A 15,253-nucleotide genomic window follows, 5' to 3' on the forward strand; every position below is an offset into this window, starting at 1 on the left:
TTGCAAATATATATATATATACTCCGTGAATATTTGATTTGAATTGAAAAATGTCGTATAATTTTATTTATATTTACATTTTTGCGTTCCGTTTTGCTGGTTAATCGATATTTATATTCAATTTTTAATCTCTGTAATTTTCAAATAAAGTTTTTTAGAAAATGTTGGTTCCGACAAAAATGCAAAATAAAAGTCCGGGTGACTTGGTTTAGCGTTGAGATTTCAAAATAAGAGCCCCGGTTTTGTAAAATCAAAATAAAAGCCGCATCGAAGACAAAACTATCAAGCCAACTAGAATGACAAATTAAAAGCAGCTCGAGGTTTATTTTAAATATAAAACTAATAAATAGTAAAACTATTAAACTTACGTTATTCATGTAAAGAGTTCAAATAAAAAGCTTTAATTTAGAAATAACATTTAAAACAGTCTACATTCTTTGTTTGGGATCCTCCTCCCCGCCACTAGAGGGCAGACGTCTCCGCCCCTCCCCTCACCTCCCCCGGTCCCGGTCCTTCGGCGTCACGCAACCAACATGGCGAGGAAACAACGTGGGGAAACAACTTCGCCGTCAAAGACGGCGGACGACGAAAAAAAGGCCGAAAACTTCAGTTTAAAGCTCGAGTCCAGTGACGATGAGGCGCCCGAAGAGGTGACATTCGAAGACTCGAAGGCTCAGGCCTTACGGAGCATGAAACAGGCGCTGGACACAGCCAGAAGGTAGCTAACACGGCGAGCTAACAGGTTCATGTGTACGGAGAGGCCGTTACACCAAACCCCATTCAAAACTATCGTTTTACTGTGTTTTCGTGCCAGCGGGCAAAAATAAATACAACATGACGAGTTATTCGTCACATATTCTGATTTCTTAGGAGGTCATTTTCATATCGGCGCGGTCACTGACCACTGAGCAGCTCTTTTTTTTTAACAAAATATGTGGAATTGTGTCTTAACGCGACACCACTGCCGCGTCTGAGACGCAGAAAAGCCGAAGGATTTTTGTAATGAGACTCTGTTGTGGGGCTGCATGTGTGCCGATATGCTCAGTGTCTCCCAACAATTCGGAAATACCGGGCAACGCAGTTTGGGGATTGTTCGATGGAGTTTGGTGTAACGATGCTGTCGCAGTTTAACGCTAAACCCGGACAACAGCCCACATTAGGCGTCACCTCGTGTTTACGGGTCAACGAAGCATTTTCCTGTCCGCAGGGAAAAGGAGCTGCTGAAAGAGAAGAGGAGGAGGAGACAGGAGCTGTTCCAGGAACAGAAGGTGTGTGTGTGTGTGTGTGTGTGTGTGTGTGTGTGTGTGTGTGTGGTAGAACACTTTCAAAGACGTGCCTTAGTAACCCTTTTAACACCCCAGTCTCAGCGTAACGATTGCAAATTTGTGCTTTTCTCTGGTGCAACCACGAACAGTCTGTTTCTGTCTGTGACATTTAGTAACCAGTTTGATTAGACACAGTCCGTGGCTGACGCTGAACTTAAGGCCGTTCGTGGTCTCAGATTTCTGGAAACAGCGTAGTGATCATCCCAAGACAGGTCCTCATGCTAAAGCCCTGTTGTTTTTTTTTCTTTCTTTTTTTAAATATACATCTACATCTGCCCCACACATACAGTAGAATATTTCTGCTAAGTAGATACATGGTTCTGTTGCAATTGAAGATAAAAAGAGCTGTAGATGCCAGAATGGCCCAGGATGTCATCACATAACAGACGACGCCAGTAGATTCAAATATTGCACATCCCCAACTGTCACGTTTCAAGTTGCTGACAGACTGGATTTTGTGAAGTAATTTTTAACTATTCTTTTTTGCTGAATTTGTCCATTTATGAAGATTTTTTTTTTCCTCCCTTAGACTCACTTAGTGTCATGTCAGTAAGTTTATGGTTTGCAACTTAAAAAAAAAACGACTAAAAGAATGGTTTGCGCCATAGTTTAAAATAGTTTAACAGATTAATTTTCTGTCGATCGACTAGTTGATAAATCGATTAACCGCTGCAGACCTACTTTGGTTCATTAACAAATACCTTTAAAACCAATGACCTTCGTTATCATGCTGATGCGTTGCAGTGCCTCGGTACAGCCTCGCGTTTTTGTCCTGTCCTTTATTATTGTTGATGTGTTTGCTGAACTGGGTGGCGATTTGCTGCATGTGCAGCTGTGTTTATATGATTCAAAAAAAAAAAAATTGAGTTTTTGGATTCAGCTTTTTTCTGTTTTTGAAATTAATACAGTAGTCAGACACGATTTCCATGTGCTATTTCTTCTTAAACCAAGCTTTTGCGTTGTCTTCCTTCCTTCTACCGATTCCCATAGAAAAGAAAACTCTTACCGGCCGACCTGTTGGAGGAAATCGACTCAGCCTCTTCAAAGTACGTTTACTGGCCTGACTCATTCTGCAGCTCCTTGATTTTTACGTTCTCTCCTTCATCTCTGCTCAATGAACATCTAAATCCTCTTTATTTATTTTCCAGGAAGCAGAGACAGTCTGAAGACACAGGTGAGGAAGCTGCCCGTTCTTCTGTCATCCTTTAAACATTTAGCTGACACTCTTGTCCCGGAAGGACAGACGCTGCCCAACAGAGCAGCGGAATAAGCTTCAGATCAGCATGACTAATGTTCTCTCCCATTTCAGCAACGTCCTTACCAGCTGAAGAGGAGCAGCAGCAGGAGGAGGAAGGAGAGGGAGAGGAAGAAAGGACGAAGAAGAAGAAAAAGAGTTGGAAATTGGCACATACTCGAAAGTATGTACATACACCTTTCATTATTGCTTTTGTCAGCAATTAAAGTTGGATTAATCACTAAGCATGCACTGGCCACCTGACCTAAAATCTAACCGTCAAAGTAGTTAAACAAAAACAATCTTAACTCAAGGTCCACTCACTGGCTTTTTTTTTCTTCTCCTTTTTTGGGGGGCTTTCAAGTGAGAGATGCTGAAAACTCTGAAAGCAAGTTAGGAAGTGGACCTTGAGTTTGGATTCTGTCTTGTCAAATTTTAGTAGTAGTTTTATAACGTAACAGCATTTTCACGCACTCTAGGTCAGTTACCAGCGGTTAAATGATAACACAGAACTGCTTGTTGTTGACTTCCCAGATTTAGAAGCGGGTGAGTAAAACACATCATGTGGCCAGAAGTATGTGGACACCTCTGTGTACGTTTTGGTCTAGGTCCCTTAGTTCCAGTGAGGGAAATCCCTGGAAGTAAGGTTCCAGTGATTTCTATAACTACGCGCATAAGTAAGACACATGGGTGTAGTGTTCTAGTGTCCGCATACTTTTTGCCATATGGTTTATTAGGAAAACTGATAAGCCAGGGCAGAGACTCTCCCCGCATTCAGCCGACCAGTAACCGAAACATTTGGTTTTGATTGAAGTATAAACCGGACTCGTTCCTGTTTTGTCAGTCTGAAGGGAAACTACACGGTGGCGACGCTGAAGGAGGAGCGGGTGCTGGCGTCTTTCCAGCAGCGGGCGGCCGAGGACTTCCTCCGGTCCAGGCTGTACGGACCAGGAAGCTGCAGGACCACAAGTAAGAAAGGCAGCGTTCGCACTGCAGCTCAGATGAGTGGTGACGGCGGAGTGGGGCTTCCCAGCCCGTTGCGTCACCGGTACATTGATTTACCTGTGACCACGTTTGACCGGCGGCACCCGGAGTGAAAAACAGTTTAGAGCAGCAGAATCGTGTGGCACTGCCGACACGAGCGATTCAGTCATACACTTAGGTCCGTAAGTATTTGGACCACGCGGGCGATTGATCTGCCGCTGAACATAGTCGCCCGGCAAATTCGCCGTTTCCCCCTGTTTGGGGGACGTCTGCTGGAACGTACAGTCGCCAGGTGTTTTAGGAAACGCCCGAGCCCTTTGTGAACATGAAACTACATATTTTTCAGCCGCTGTTTTGTTTTGTTTTTTTTAAAATATTGACGTCTTCAATGGGGACCGACGGGCTTGAGACTGAGAGCGGCAGACGGGCGTGGGGGAGAATGTACTGAGAGACGGACTAACACATTGTTGGTTTTGGTCTTTTCATGGGAGTTTGGAAGATGAAACAAAAAAACAAAAACAGAAGTAGACTTATACCAGCCAACTACCACGTTTTCTATTGAATCTGCTGTTCGGGCTCATTACTAGAAGTGAAAAGTGTAAAAGCAGGCTACACTCTGTGGCAGTAGTCTGCAAAGACCATGATCTGTCTCAATTTGAGCTGTGCTACAGCGACGAGCCGTCCCGTCCCGCCGGGGGCGCCTGGCTCTCCCGGGACCCCTGCTGCGGCGGGGCTGGGGCGGCGACACTCGCAGCCCTCGGGTCTGACTTTCCGACCCGTCGTCCGTCTGAAAGGGGGCTTCACACTCTCCTGTCCTTCTGCTTTCAGGTGGCGAGATGCTCTCCCTCCAGAACAAGAAGGGGAGGAATAAAAGCGCGGCAGTGCAGTTTGTCAAGAAGGACTGGGGTAGGTTCAGTAGAAGAAACTAAGGTTGCTGATCCGTGGATACTGGGTGTTCATCGTGTGTCGAATCTGGATTAAAAAAAAAAAATCAAATCAAATCCTGAGCTGTGTCCAAGCGCCACACTTCGTACAAACTCCAATTACGTTTTGAGCGTGTGGTGGATTGACATCGGAAAAAGCCTGCTGAATGAAGCGTGCGCCGCCGGCGGCCGTGTCCGAACCCGCAGTTTGTTTGCTCCGGTCTGAACCCGGTGCAACGGGTTCGTGAACGGGACGCGTCTTCCGCTTCGCTCGGTTTTATTTTCACACGGGGAAAGAATCCAAGCGAACAGAAGCGCGTCACCAAACGCTGTGCGAGGAAGGAGGTCCTGAAGAAAGTCCCGTCTGCCCAGACACGAGGAAACCAGTTCGGCTTCGGACGTGGACTTGTCCTCTGGCAGCAGCTGTCGGTTTCTGCTGCTGCTGGAGCCGACAAGCTCAACCCTGCGGAGTAGGCCTGGGCTCAGATCCGGGTCGGTTCAGACTCCTACCACAAGCGAACCGCTCCAGAATTCTTTTTTTTTTTGTGTGTGATTTGACCGAGACCACTTTTTCTAAAGGGTCTCCTCGGCACGATGGCTTTGTTCGGATCTGCCCAAACAAATTGTACCAGGAGGGGAAAAGGGTCTAAGCAATGCGGGTTTTGAAAATGCCCTATAAAAAGGTGCTGGACTTGCCCCGCAAGGCGAAGCACAAAGGCCACAAATAGAGGGGCTACTCAAAGCTGCAAGTTTGTTTGGATCATGATGAGACAGCGTCAGGAAGACATCGGAAGTTTAACCGTATACATTAACTGGCGGGACGGTGTATTGTATAAATCCGAATACCGTTCATACTGTGTACCGATCGTACGTAGAGTGGAATCGGGACGGGGCTTTGATTTCATGGCGCTGCCACACAGAGGGAAGTTACCCAAGTCCTGTTCAGACGGGGGGTATGTAACACTGCCGGCCTCAGTGGTCCTAAACGGGATGGAGGCCGGCTGCGGGTTTTAACATCAACTTTAGCATTAGACTCAAAAAATCCAGTGTTGCTCGGTGTCTCATCTTGTCTGATCTTCTTCCAGCCTGCAGGGAAAAAGCCAAAGCGGAGAAGCTGAAGAAGAGGTGGATCCACAAGCAGAAGATCCCCCCCTGCTGACCGGGCGTCTCCAAAAACCCTCGACCCCCCCGGGGCCCGCAGACCCGACCTGTCGGAGACCGGGACCTGGTCTGGACGAATAAATTATATTGACTTAAATCTGGGAGCAGCAGCAGCCTTTATCCCTCAGTTTTCAAGATAGAAGCTTTTTCGTGGGGACAGTGTGCGGCTGCCACAGAACGGGGGGAGTGGGATCGCACCGGGATGAAAGTCCTCTTACAGGACCGGCAGAGCCAAAACTCCTCGTCCTCTGCCAGACGGCCCACGGATGGGGTTCTCACGGTTCTCGAGACGTTTCCCTCGCACGTCTGCGCCTTGCCGGGTTTCTGAAAGAGCAGAACAGGCGGAGACGCGGGTCTCCGGGGTTCCTGACTTCATAAGCTCATCCTCAAAAAAAAAAGTGGATTGCCGAGGCGCGAGACTCAAATGAGCTGCTTTGTTAATAAATGCTTGTTACTTTTGTATCTTTAAATATTCTGTCAAAATGCAAAATAAAGACTTGAGTGAACACACGCCTGAAAGCTTTACTCCTTCAAATAGTCATAATAGTCTGATTAGTTTTTCTGCTCATCAACCGAATTCAGCAGCGAGGCGACAGCAGAGAAAAGGCTCACTCGACTCACTCGCCTTTTCCGAGCTTTCCATCTCACCTCACGGTCTTCCTCAACAGGTAGAGCTCTGATAAAAAGCGTGTAAGTGGACCTTGAGTTTTTTCTTTTTTCTTCTTCGACAATCATACGAACTGTTCCCAAGGCCAAGAGACAACTTTGACATTTAATTCCGCTTCTTCGGTGACTGAATCTACAGCCCGAAAACGACTATTAGTCGATCGGCCGTTTGGCACAAAACGCGCGGCAGCCATTTTAACGATCGATCGGCTTTCGGAGTTTTTCCGACGCGACGATCGGCCGCGTTTTGCCCCCTCCGTTTTATTTTAGCGACACACACTCATTGGGTTTTCGGATTTTATTGACATGGATGTGGCCTTTTCTCGCCGAGGGGGAGTCTCGGTCGACTAATCGCTTTTGTTTCGATTTTTTTTAACACACAGGCTTTTTTTTTTTTACCTTTGAGCAACCTGGTATTTTCTAACTCCGTGTCTCACCTCCTGGTACCGAGGAGCGACCCGGGAGAGTTTTACATCCAGCAGCGTTTATGAGGAGCCCGGACTCCCGGAATAACTTCTCCCGGCGAGCTGAACATGTGACACAGACCGGAGCAGAGGGGGGAACAGAGTCACGAAAACTCCGTTTGACGGGGCTTGATGCGGGAGACTGAGGTTACAGCCCCGGTCCACAGAGGTCTCCCCCGATCCGTGTCGGCTCACATGGCTGCGTTTGTAAAGCCCCCCCAGTGGTTCCGAGGCAGGTGCCGAGCCACCCACAGAGAACACTATGCAGGGGCGCCGGGGGTTTTCACGGCAGCCGGGACGCGACCGTCTCATCTTGCGTCCGGGGTGGTGGTGAAGCCCGAGTCTCCGGTCCCTGCATCCTCGCCCCAGGCCTAAACCGGCCAGCGCGCCGTCACATCTTGGCCTTCGGGAAGGCGTGTGCGGAGGCAAGCGAGCGGTCTTCGGCTGTGCACCCCCGGAGGAGCCCCGGCTGGGTCCGGCTGATGTTCCCCATGCCACCAGCGAGGACTACACAATCCCTGGATCGGGTTTTTCATGTTTGCCACAAAAACCGTAACCTTATTATGAGTTAGTCTGATGTGTATCATCAGTGAGTGTGAGCCCGTAATCAGGTTGGGGACGCGGGGGGTGCAGGGGGGGTCTTTAAGTGCAGAGAACCCGCGGACCCGAAGCAAATCCTCCGCGTTTCCATCGGCAAAACGACCGAAACCGGCGTACGACCGGACCGAGGAACCAATGTGGTCGGCGGGACGAGCCACCGCGCGTAGCCCACCGAAGCAGGAGCGATTGACAACGTGTTGACAACGCGTGGGACGTGGACTCGGCGCCGGTCCAGACCCACGTGCCGGCGGGAGTGCGCTCCAGCCCCATGCGCTGCGTCGCGGGGCCCACAGAGGGCGCACCGGGGTCGGGTCGCTCCGGCACCTTATAGCGCTCGGTCCTCGCTGGTCGCGCCTAGTGAGCGTCCGGGAGCAGGACTTTGACGGGGCCGCGTCGCGCTGCGAACAGGGAGAGGTGGAGGAACGGATTTCTCCTTTTTGGATTCCTCTTCCTTTTCTCTTTGGAGAATTTTTTTTTCTCTCTCTCCCCCAGGACCCGGCAAGTTGTTCCCCGACAGACGCAGGGGTCCGGGGCCGAAGCTTGGGACCCCACAACAACCAGAGCTCTTACTGAGAGACAGCCTCCGGTCCTTTTTCTGCCCGTGTCTTCATTTCATTTTCATTTTTTCTTTTCCCCTTTTGCAGATTGCCTGCGTCCTGCCATCTGCCGAGGATGCGCGGTGGATTGCTCTTGTTGCTTCTCACCCAGGCCGCCTCGGCCTCGGCTCCGACCGGTAGGTTGCCGCCTCTCGCCCGGTCCGCCAGGGGGTTCGAGTGAGACCAGGTGGACGCCGTTTGTACCGTTATCACGGGGAATAAAGGACTGAGGACAGAAACAGCGTTACTGTATTTTATAGAACGAACGTTAAGTCATACCCAAAGGTTGGTGAAGCGCCTTAGGATCACTATGAACTGACAGTTTAACACACCAGGAGTCCCCATGTTAAGCTTTTCCTCATTATGGTAGAAAAACTAGGCTTCAGGGCAGGTTTCCACTAAAGCTTGACGTGATCATTCCTTAGAGAAAAAGGAAACGTTATCATCCTGCCTGTTTTTGCAGGGGAAGCAGCAGCAGCAGCCGCCGCCGCCATCCCACCTTATGGCAGGGTTGCAAAGGAGCCCGCCCCACTTTATCCCACACCTTTTCTAAAGTATCACCATCGAGGGGCTTGTTTTTTCGCCCCCTTTCAGGCCGATATAAATTCCTGGGATGTGAATTTCCAGCTGAAAAGTGTGGACCGGGGCTTGGCGTCTTAGTTTCCTCGCTCCTTCCCTGCTGATGCTCTCAAACCTCTTCCCTCAAAATGTGCCACCAGTCAACGTTTGAGCGCAGCTCAGAAAAGTCAGTTTCTCTCAGCTAACTACCTGAACAGCCCCCCCCCCCTCTTTTCTCATGCTGCAGGTAACTGCGGGGGGAATATAACGGTAGAGGAGCCGGGCTACCTGACCTCCGCCGGCTATCCCATCACCTACCCGCCCTCCCAGCGGTGCGCCTGGGCGATAACCGCCTCTGAGCCCGGTCAGAGGATCCTCGTCAACTTCAATCAGCATTTCTATCTGGAGGACAGAGGCTGCAAGTAAGAGTCCACTCCTCACTCGCTGTCCCCTCCGCTGTCACGGGTGGATGTTGCGTGGATAGAAAGGCCCACGGGTCATGAAGGTTCGGAGGCTGTGATCTAGTGTGAAACACTGAACTGGGAGAAGGTCAAAGAGTCTGAGCCCTGCTCACCTTTGGCATCTGCAGTCTGGGGCCTGTGAAACGGGCCGTCTGGTCCTGAAGTCACCCTGCATCTCGGCGTCGCCTTTTTTCACGCACGCATGACGTGTGAAGCCTCCACAGGCTCAGGGACTCGGTCTGATCCAGTGCAGTGCGCGCGCACACACACACACACACACACACACACACACACACACACACACACACTTACATATATGCTCAAATTCACAGAAACACCACCACCTTCTTCTTCTCTTGCACTTAAACATGCACTTTGACTCCTGCGATCACAAACATCTTGCACAGAAGCGGTGCGACGGCTGTTATCACTGTCTCTCTCTCTCTCCCCCTCTCCTCCTGCCTTCCTCTCTCCCCCTCTCTCCCTCTCCCTCTCCCTCCGCCTCCCTCTCCCCCTCTCCCTCTCTGCCTGACCCACCACCAGAACGAGGACCCTCGGTCCAGTCCAATGCGGTGTATTTTTTCCCCGAACATACTTGAGACGGAGCTGGTATTTTCTTACGGGTCTGAACAGCAAAAAAAAACAAAATAAAAACATGCACACAAGATCATTTTTCACCTCAGATGTAGACGAGTGGATATAGGATCAAAACACTGAATAATTCACTTGCAAGTGACAGGTTTTTAAAAAAAAAAAAAGGTACGGTCAGTATTGATGCATCCGCAGCGAGAACATGACTTTTATTCTCCAGTGAGGTTCAAGCTCCAAACTGTTGATCTTGCACTTCCCATAGTGCAAACTGGATGGTGTCTTTCATCAGTCTCTCCGTGCCCCTAACCTGTAACACTGGCTCTCTCCTAAACCAGTCTCGTCAATGGCTAAACCTGCATCTGCTCGCTCCTCTCCCACAGGTACGACCACGTGGAGGTTTACAACGGCGGGGATGAGCTTTCGCCCTTGTTGGGAAGGTTTTGCGGGAATGTCGCGCCGTCCCCGATCGTCTCCGGCGGGAACCGGCTCCTCATCAAGTTTGTCTCTGACAACGAGACCCAGGAGGCAGGATTCTCCCTTCGCTACGAGGCCCTCCAGAAAGGTGGGTGGGGGTCTGTGGTTTCGTCATACGCCTGCTGAAATGTCCCCGTCGTAGCTGCTGGTACTGGAGAGCAGCATCAGCTACGAGCGCAAACAAAAGAAGCCTCATCTTTCATTCCCATGAATAATAATAGTTTGCCGAGACCTGGGAACTCGCTGAAAAGGATTCAGGCAGAGCATGAAACATGAGCAGCGGACTACTTGGCCTTGAATGTTTCCAAAATAAGAGAATCCGTGGTGGATTTATGCGAGGTTCAGCTCTGGTTCAGCTCCCAACGCTTCGGTACCACGGGAAGGAAGGTATGATGCGATCTCATCGCGCCGGTACCGACGGCGTCCTCGCCGCTGCAAAAACGAGGCGTCGGGAACGGCATGGGCGGTCGAGCCGGGAGCTGGAAACCCCCCGTTCGAATCTACACCCACAGTAAGAGGGACACACGTTCCGAGGCTTCCCCCCGTTGTTTTTGCTTTACGTAAAATCACCACAGCAAATCTTCGAAACTGCAACCAAGTGTCAAATCTTGAATTTTCATCTGAGAGGTTGTGAACAAACCCCCAAATGGGCCAAATTCATCGGAGAGAGAAAAGAGAAATGAAAGGCAAACGTTTCAATTTGTGTCTGCTCTCCGATCGTCCGAATGCTCGTGTTTCACGTCTAGTTTGTCTGAATTATAACATTATCACCGAGTTCCCAAAACTCTGCAGTTACTTTGGTAGGTTCAGTATTACGATAACTGGGAAATGAAGAAAAAAAAAAGTTTGTGCCAATAAACTGGAATGACTTCTCATGTGTGTTTTTCTCGGTTGTTTGATCGAACTAGGGCCCAGTACCCCGAGGTCGCTTTTCAGAGAATGTAACAGGATTAAAAGTATTTCCAAATTCGGTTCCCAAGGTCGGCCAAGGTTGTCCAAACAGCCCGAGCTGAACCTCCGGTACACTGACCCAGAATTCCGTTGAGGACCGGCAGTTTCCAACTAGGCTAGATGCTAACAGGATGGGCTTACACAAACACTGCCTGCCGGGGAAGGAACCTTGGTCCCTTGTCCTACATTCGTATTTGCTCTGGCCTCCGGGGTCCGCCTGAGCAACGGCCACGTGCGCCAGATGTCAAACCTCCCGTGACCACTTCAGTTTCCACCAACGGGGACCGGAGCTGAAGCAGATAAAAAGGGGAACGTGTTTACGTGAGAGTCCCCGTTCTTTTCGTTTGCACCCCCGGGAGCAATAAAGATTCGCAGGATCCAGGACTGACAGTCCCCCGTGTGGCGTTGTGTTGAAATGTCCTGTTCTGTACCGTGGGAAATGGGTAGGAAAGTGCTCTTTTGTACTGAAATGAGGAGTGGGGCAATAATAGGAGCAGGGTTGGGGGGCCCAGTTCACACTGGAGCTCCTCCCGGCTCTGCACTCGCTGCACCCGCAGCCGTCTCCCCTGTCGGCTGGAAAGTGCTTCTGACACCGCAAACTTGTTCAACTTTAATTTCAGGCTGCAAAGTGGAGCCGTGACTGATGAACGACAGGATGTAATTAGAAAGTCAGTGGTCCTGAACATTTTTCATTTAGAATTTTTTTTTTTTTAATGATTATAGCTTCCAGAGAGATTTCGGCTGATTTATATTCGAGCTCCGATCTGTAAGAAAATGATGTGACTGGGACTCGTAGGCTCTGCTATTGCAGGGTCACCTGCCCGTTCACTGTCAGAAAAAGTATAACTTTGTGTCATTTGTGGCTGAAATTGACACCTGTGATGGGGTTGAAAGGGAAATTTAAATTTGACATGAGGCTGGTGAATCTTGAGGGTCTAATAAAACTGCAATAAACTGTCAGTTGAAAAGCATAAATGTAATTTAAAGGTTCAGTTCAAAGGAATATTTTAGCATTTACCTCAAGTGTAGTGGTATCTCGCCATGTAAACAGACACCGTACTGTACAAATAAACAGCTAGACTGATAAGGTCCATTTAGGAGCCGTTCTGGAGCTTTCGATCCCTTTTTGTTTTGTTTTTTTACCTCAGCAGAGTTCGCCCAGTTTTCATGGAGCTATAACTGATGAAATGTCTGTTCGTTTTCTTTTGTTTTTGTTTTGTTTTGAAATCACTTGCTGAGTATGAACCTCAGCTTTTATGGGCCAAACTCAAAAACTGCTGATGAGGATCATGTCGTGTGATCAAAAGCTCCAGAACAGCGACTACAGTCCATGCAACTTGTGGCGAGACCCTTTGACCATCTGAACTCGCTTCCAGTCTGCTCCGACTCAGTCACCGCCGTGACTTCCGTGCACCGATGCAGTTGGTGGAGGAATAAAGGAAGAGTGTTACGTTTACATTGGCAGATCTGCTGGTCTGAGCCTGCAGGGTATGAGCGCGGTGGTAGATGCCAGGTCTAGGAGTCTCCACGTGCTGCCGCTGCCGCTGTCCCTCCTCGTTTGTCGGAGCAACCGCCGCCTCCTCTCTGCTGGCTGCTGCTCAGCTGCATGTCGGACGCTGCAGAGCGAGCTGGGAACTTTCTTCTTGTGCGTGCGGACGTGGTTAGCGGCCTTTTCATGCTGTGGATTATCGCTGCACATCTTTTTCCATCTCTTGCTTGTGTGTGCAACAGACCAATGCACGGAACTCCAGGCTCATTTAGCTCACGGGCTGTTCGGCCGTGGAAGTAATAATTGGGCACTTTCCTTGAATTTTTCCAGTGTTTCTAAGAAATATATGGTCCAAAGACTTAAAAGACTCTGTGAAGAGGTCAGAGCTGTAAAAGTGTTTTGGGCTGACCCAGGAGGGTCAAAAAACGGACGGTATTTCAGTTTGTGTGCATTTCCATTATGTCTGTATTGTTCACAGGCCCAGAGTGTTCCAGAAACTTCACGGCTCCCCGGGGCGTCATCCAGACGCCCGGCTTCCCCGAGCACTACCCCAGCAACCTGGACTGCACCTTCGTGATCTTCGCCCCCGAGGCGTCAGAGATCGCGGTGGAGTTCGACAGCTTCGACGTGGAGCCCGACGCCAAGCCGCCGCCGCCGCCGGGCGCCCTCTGCCGACACGACCAGCTGGAGATCTGGGACGGCTTCCCTGCAGGTGAGGAGAGGATCCGGATCAGGCTGAGATCAGTGAGAAAGGTGGATGAAATGCCGACTGAAATCTGGGAGGGTAGGGAACGGGTAGGAGGGGGGAGGAGCACAAAGGATGGGTGGCTTCCCTGTAGGTGGGACGAGTTCGGATGGAGAGATGGACGTGGAGGAGGAAAAATAAGTTGATAAAGACAAGAGGAAGGTGCTGGACATAGGAAGGGAGGAGAGAAAGCAGAAAGGCAGAGCTAGGCGAGTCCAGCTGTTTTATTTTGGGGAGAGAACGTGTTTGTGCTTATGTCAGCTAGAACAGGAAAAGTCCTTGAAACAGGATGCACTTGTCACAACACTGAAGCATCTGGCGTCTTCAGATAATATTTTGGAGAATTTTCTCTCTCTGATGGATTCACGGGCTGTTTCGGGACTTTGGCACGTTAGAATAATCGAGTATATCCCTGTCCCGATTGGCTGGATGTACAATGGGTCCGCTCTACCACCTTGGCCCTGATGGACTGATTTCTACACTGACTGTGGAGCTCGAATCGAATGGGGGAGAGAGGTTTTGCTATGGACAACACAATTTTTGAGTCACTTCCTTACATCTCAAGAATGTAAGACATGGTTCTTGTGGACCTTTTAGATCCTTCAAAATGTGGCCGATTTGAGAAGAGTCAAGAATTTTAAAGACTTTTAAATGTTTCTGAAAATACAAGAATGACTTTGAAAGAGCTTGAATTTCAAAATAAAACTAAAGCTAATCAGCATGTCAGCTCTCTGGCTCCGGGGAAATGTCTGCGATTTGCGTCGAAATAGCAGAATTAAACTGCTTTTCATCAAATTTGCTTTGACTTGACAAAGTCATATGCAACTTTGTTGAGAAGTGTCAAGCTTGTACGTTTTTGCTTTCAGTCACGAAACGTTTCCCAGGACGGTGAGGCCAGGGAGGGACAAAGTGAATAATAAAAGCACTCTGCAGTTAATGAGTGAGGCAGCTGACGCTCTCCTTTTTCTTCACCTCCCCTGCTCCATCTGTCACTCCCTTTGTCTCTCCATCAACCCTTTGTTTTTTCTTCCTCCCCTCTTCTTTTACTTTGACTCCCTCTCAATCCATCTGTTTCATGCCTTCTCTTTCATCCTTCGCTTTTGAACTGCCTCTCCTTTGTCCCTCTTACAACCCCCCCCATCCTCCCTCCCCCCCAGTGGGTCACCACATTGGCAGATACTGTGGTCAGACCTCCCCGGGACGCGTGATCTCCCACACCGGCATCCTGTCCATGACCCTCATCACTGACAGCTCCATCGCCGGAGGGGGATTCTCCGCCAACTACACCATCCACAGCAGGGGAGCCTCCCCTTCGGCCCGGCTGGATCAATGATGAGAAATAAAGGAGTTCGGATTTCATTCGTCTTTAGGAAGGACCAGGGTTGATTGCCTGGATAATTGTGTGTGTTATTTGTCTTGTGTAGTATAAAAGTACTAGTACAGACCCCAAAAATTGGCTCATCCGCTGCTGATTACCCTGATAATTACTGGAGGAAACTGTGATGTTCATGTAAACAATACTTGGACTGTTATGTATTCAATAAAATATATTCCTTATAGGCAGAAACGGCACGTTTAATCATAAGTTTGCACAGAGTGGTGGAGGAGAGAGAGAAATCCTCCTGATCCGCAGGTTCCTAAAGGCCTGAGGAAGCAAATGTGTTATCTTTCAAGGTTAGCGAGGGAGAGAGCGGAGACAGGTACACTATTGTGCCAGTTTGCAGGTGGGAACTTGCCTGATAAGGACGAGCAGCTCCGATAATTGGGTGTCTTCCTAGCAACCGCCATAGTCATGACTCAGCAATATTTTAGAATTAGCCCAAATCAGACAACTCCGTGTATAACTGTTGACCAATCAGTAATATTCGCCTCGGTCCTGGAGGAGCATGGAGCGTGAGGGATGAAAGAATATGTCGGAAAAGAGATTCTTGCTCTGTCCCCTTCGCATGTCAGATTTGTACTTTGTACTCTGTTATTCGAAGAATAAAAATTGTCATTCATTAAATTTCTTATCCTCCTCTGCCTTTGATT

The 15,253-nt window shown here is 49.3% G+C and overlaps 2 protein-coding genes across 5 annotated transcripts; both read left to right on the forward strand.

Annotated features, from left to right (window-relative positions):
• The first annotated feature begins 440 nt into the window (after window positions 1-440).
• On the forward strand, window positions 441-6,137 carry nol7 (nucleolar protein 7). Its single transcript, XM_040143590.1, has 8 exons — window positions 441-718; window positions 1,208-1,268; window positions 2,316-2,371; window positions 2,474-2,499; window positions 2,635-2,743; window positions 3,404-3,528; window positions 4,372-4,449; window positions 5,552-6,137. The coding sequence occupies exons 1-8, from the start codon at window positions 534-536 to the stop codon at window positions 5,623-5,625; spliced, it is 714 nt and encodes a 237-aa protein (XP_039999524.1). The 5' UTR covers window positions 441-533; the 3' UTR covers window positions 5,626-6,137.
• An 84-nt stretch (window positions 6,138-6,221) lies between these two features.
• Window positions 6,222-15,199, forward strand: LOC120798846 (neuropilin-1a-like). Of its 4 annotated transcripts, none has more exons than XM_040143586.1 (6): window positions 6,222-6,317; window positions 8,002-8,090; window positions 8,759-8,933; window positions 9,944-10,125; window positions 12,956-13,189; window positions 14,380-15,199. In XM_040143586.1, the coding sequence occupies exons 2-6, from the start codon at window positions 8,030-8,032 to the stop codon at window positions 14,553-14,555; spliced, it is 828 nt and encodes a 275-aa protein (XP_039999520.1). In that variant the 5' UTR covers window positions 6,222-6,317; window positions 8,002-8,029; the 3' UTR covers window positions 14,556-15,199. The 4 variants fall into 4 exon arrangements, with proteins under 4 accessions (XP_039999520.1, XP_039999519.1, XP_039999522.1 ...); XM_040143585.1 differs by lacking the exon at window positions 6,222-6,317 and adding an exon at window positions 7,585-7,855; XM_040143588.1 differs by lacking the exon at window positions 6,222-6,317 and adding an exon at window positions 7,585-7,771.
• The last annotated feature ends 54 nt before the right edge of the window (window positions 15,200-15,253 follow it).

This window comes from Xiphias gladius, chromosome 14, assembly GCF_016859285.1.
Source record: "Xiphias gladius isolate SHS-SW01 ecotype Sanya breed wild chromosome 14, ASM1685928v1, whole genome shotgun sequence".
NCBI classification, from domain to species: domain Eukaryota; kingdom Metazoa; phylum Chordata; class Actinopteri; order Istiophoriformes; family Xiphiidae; genus Xiphias; species Xiphias gladius.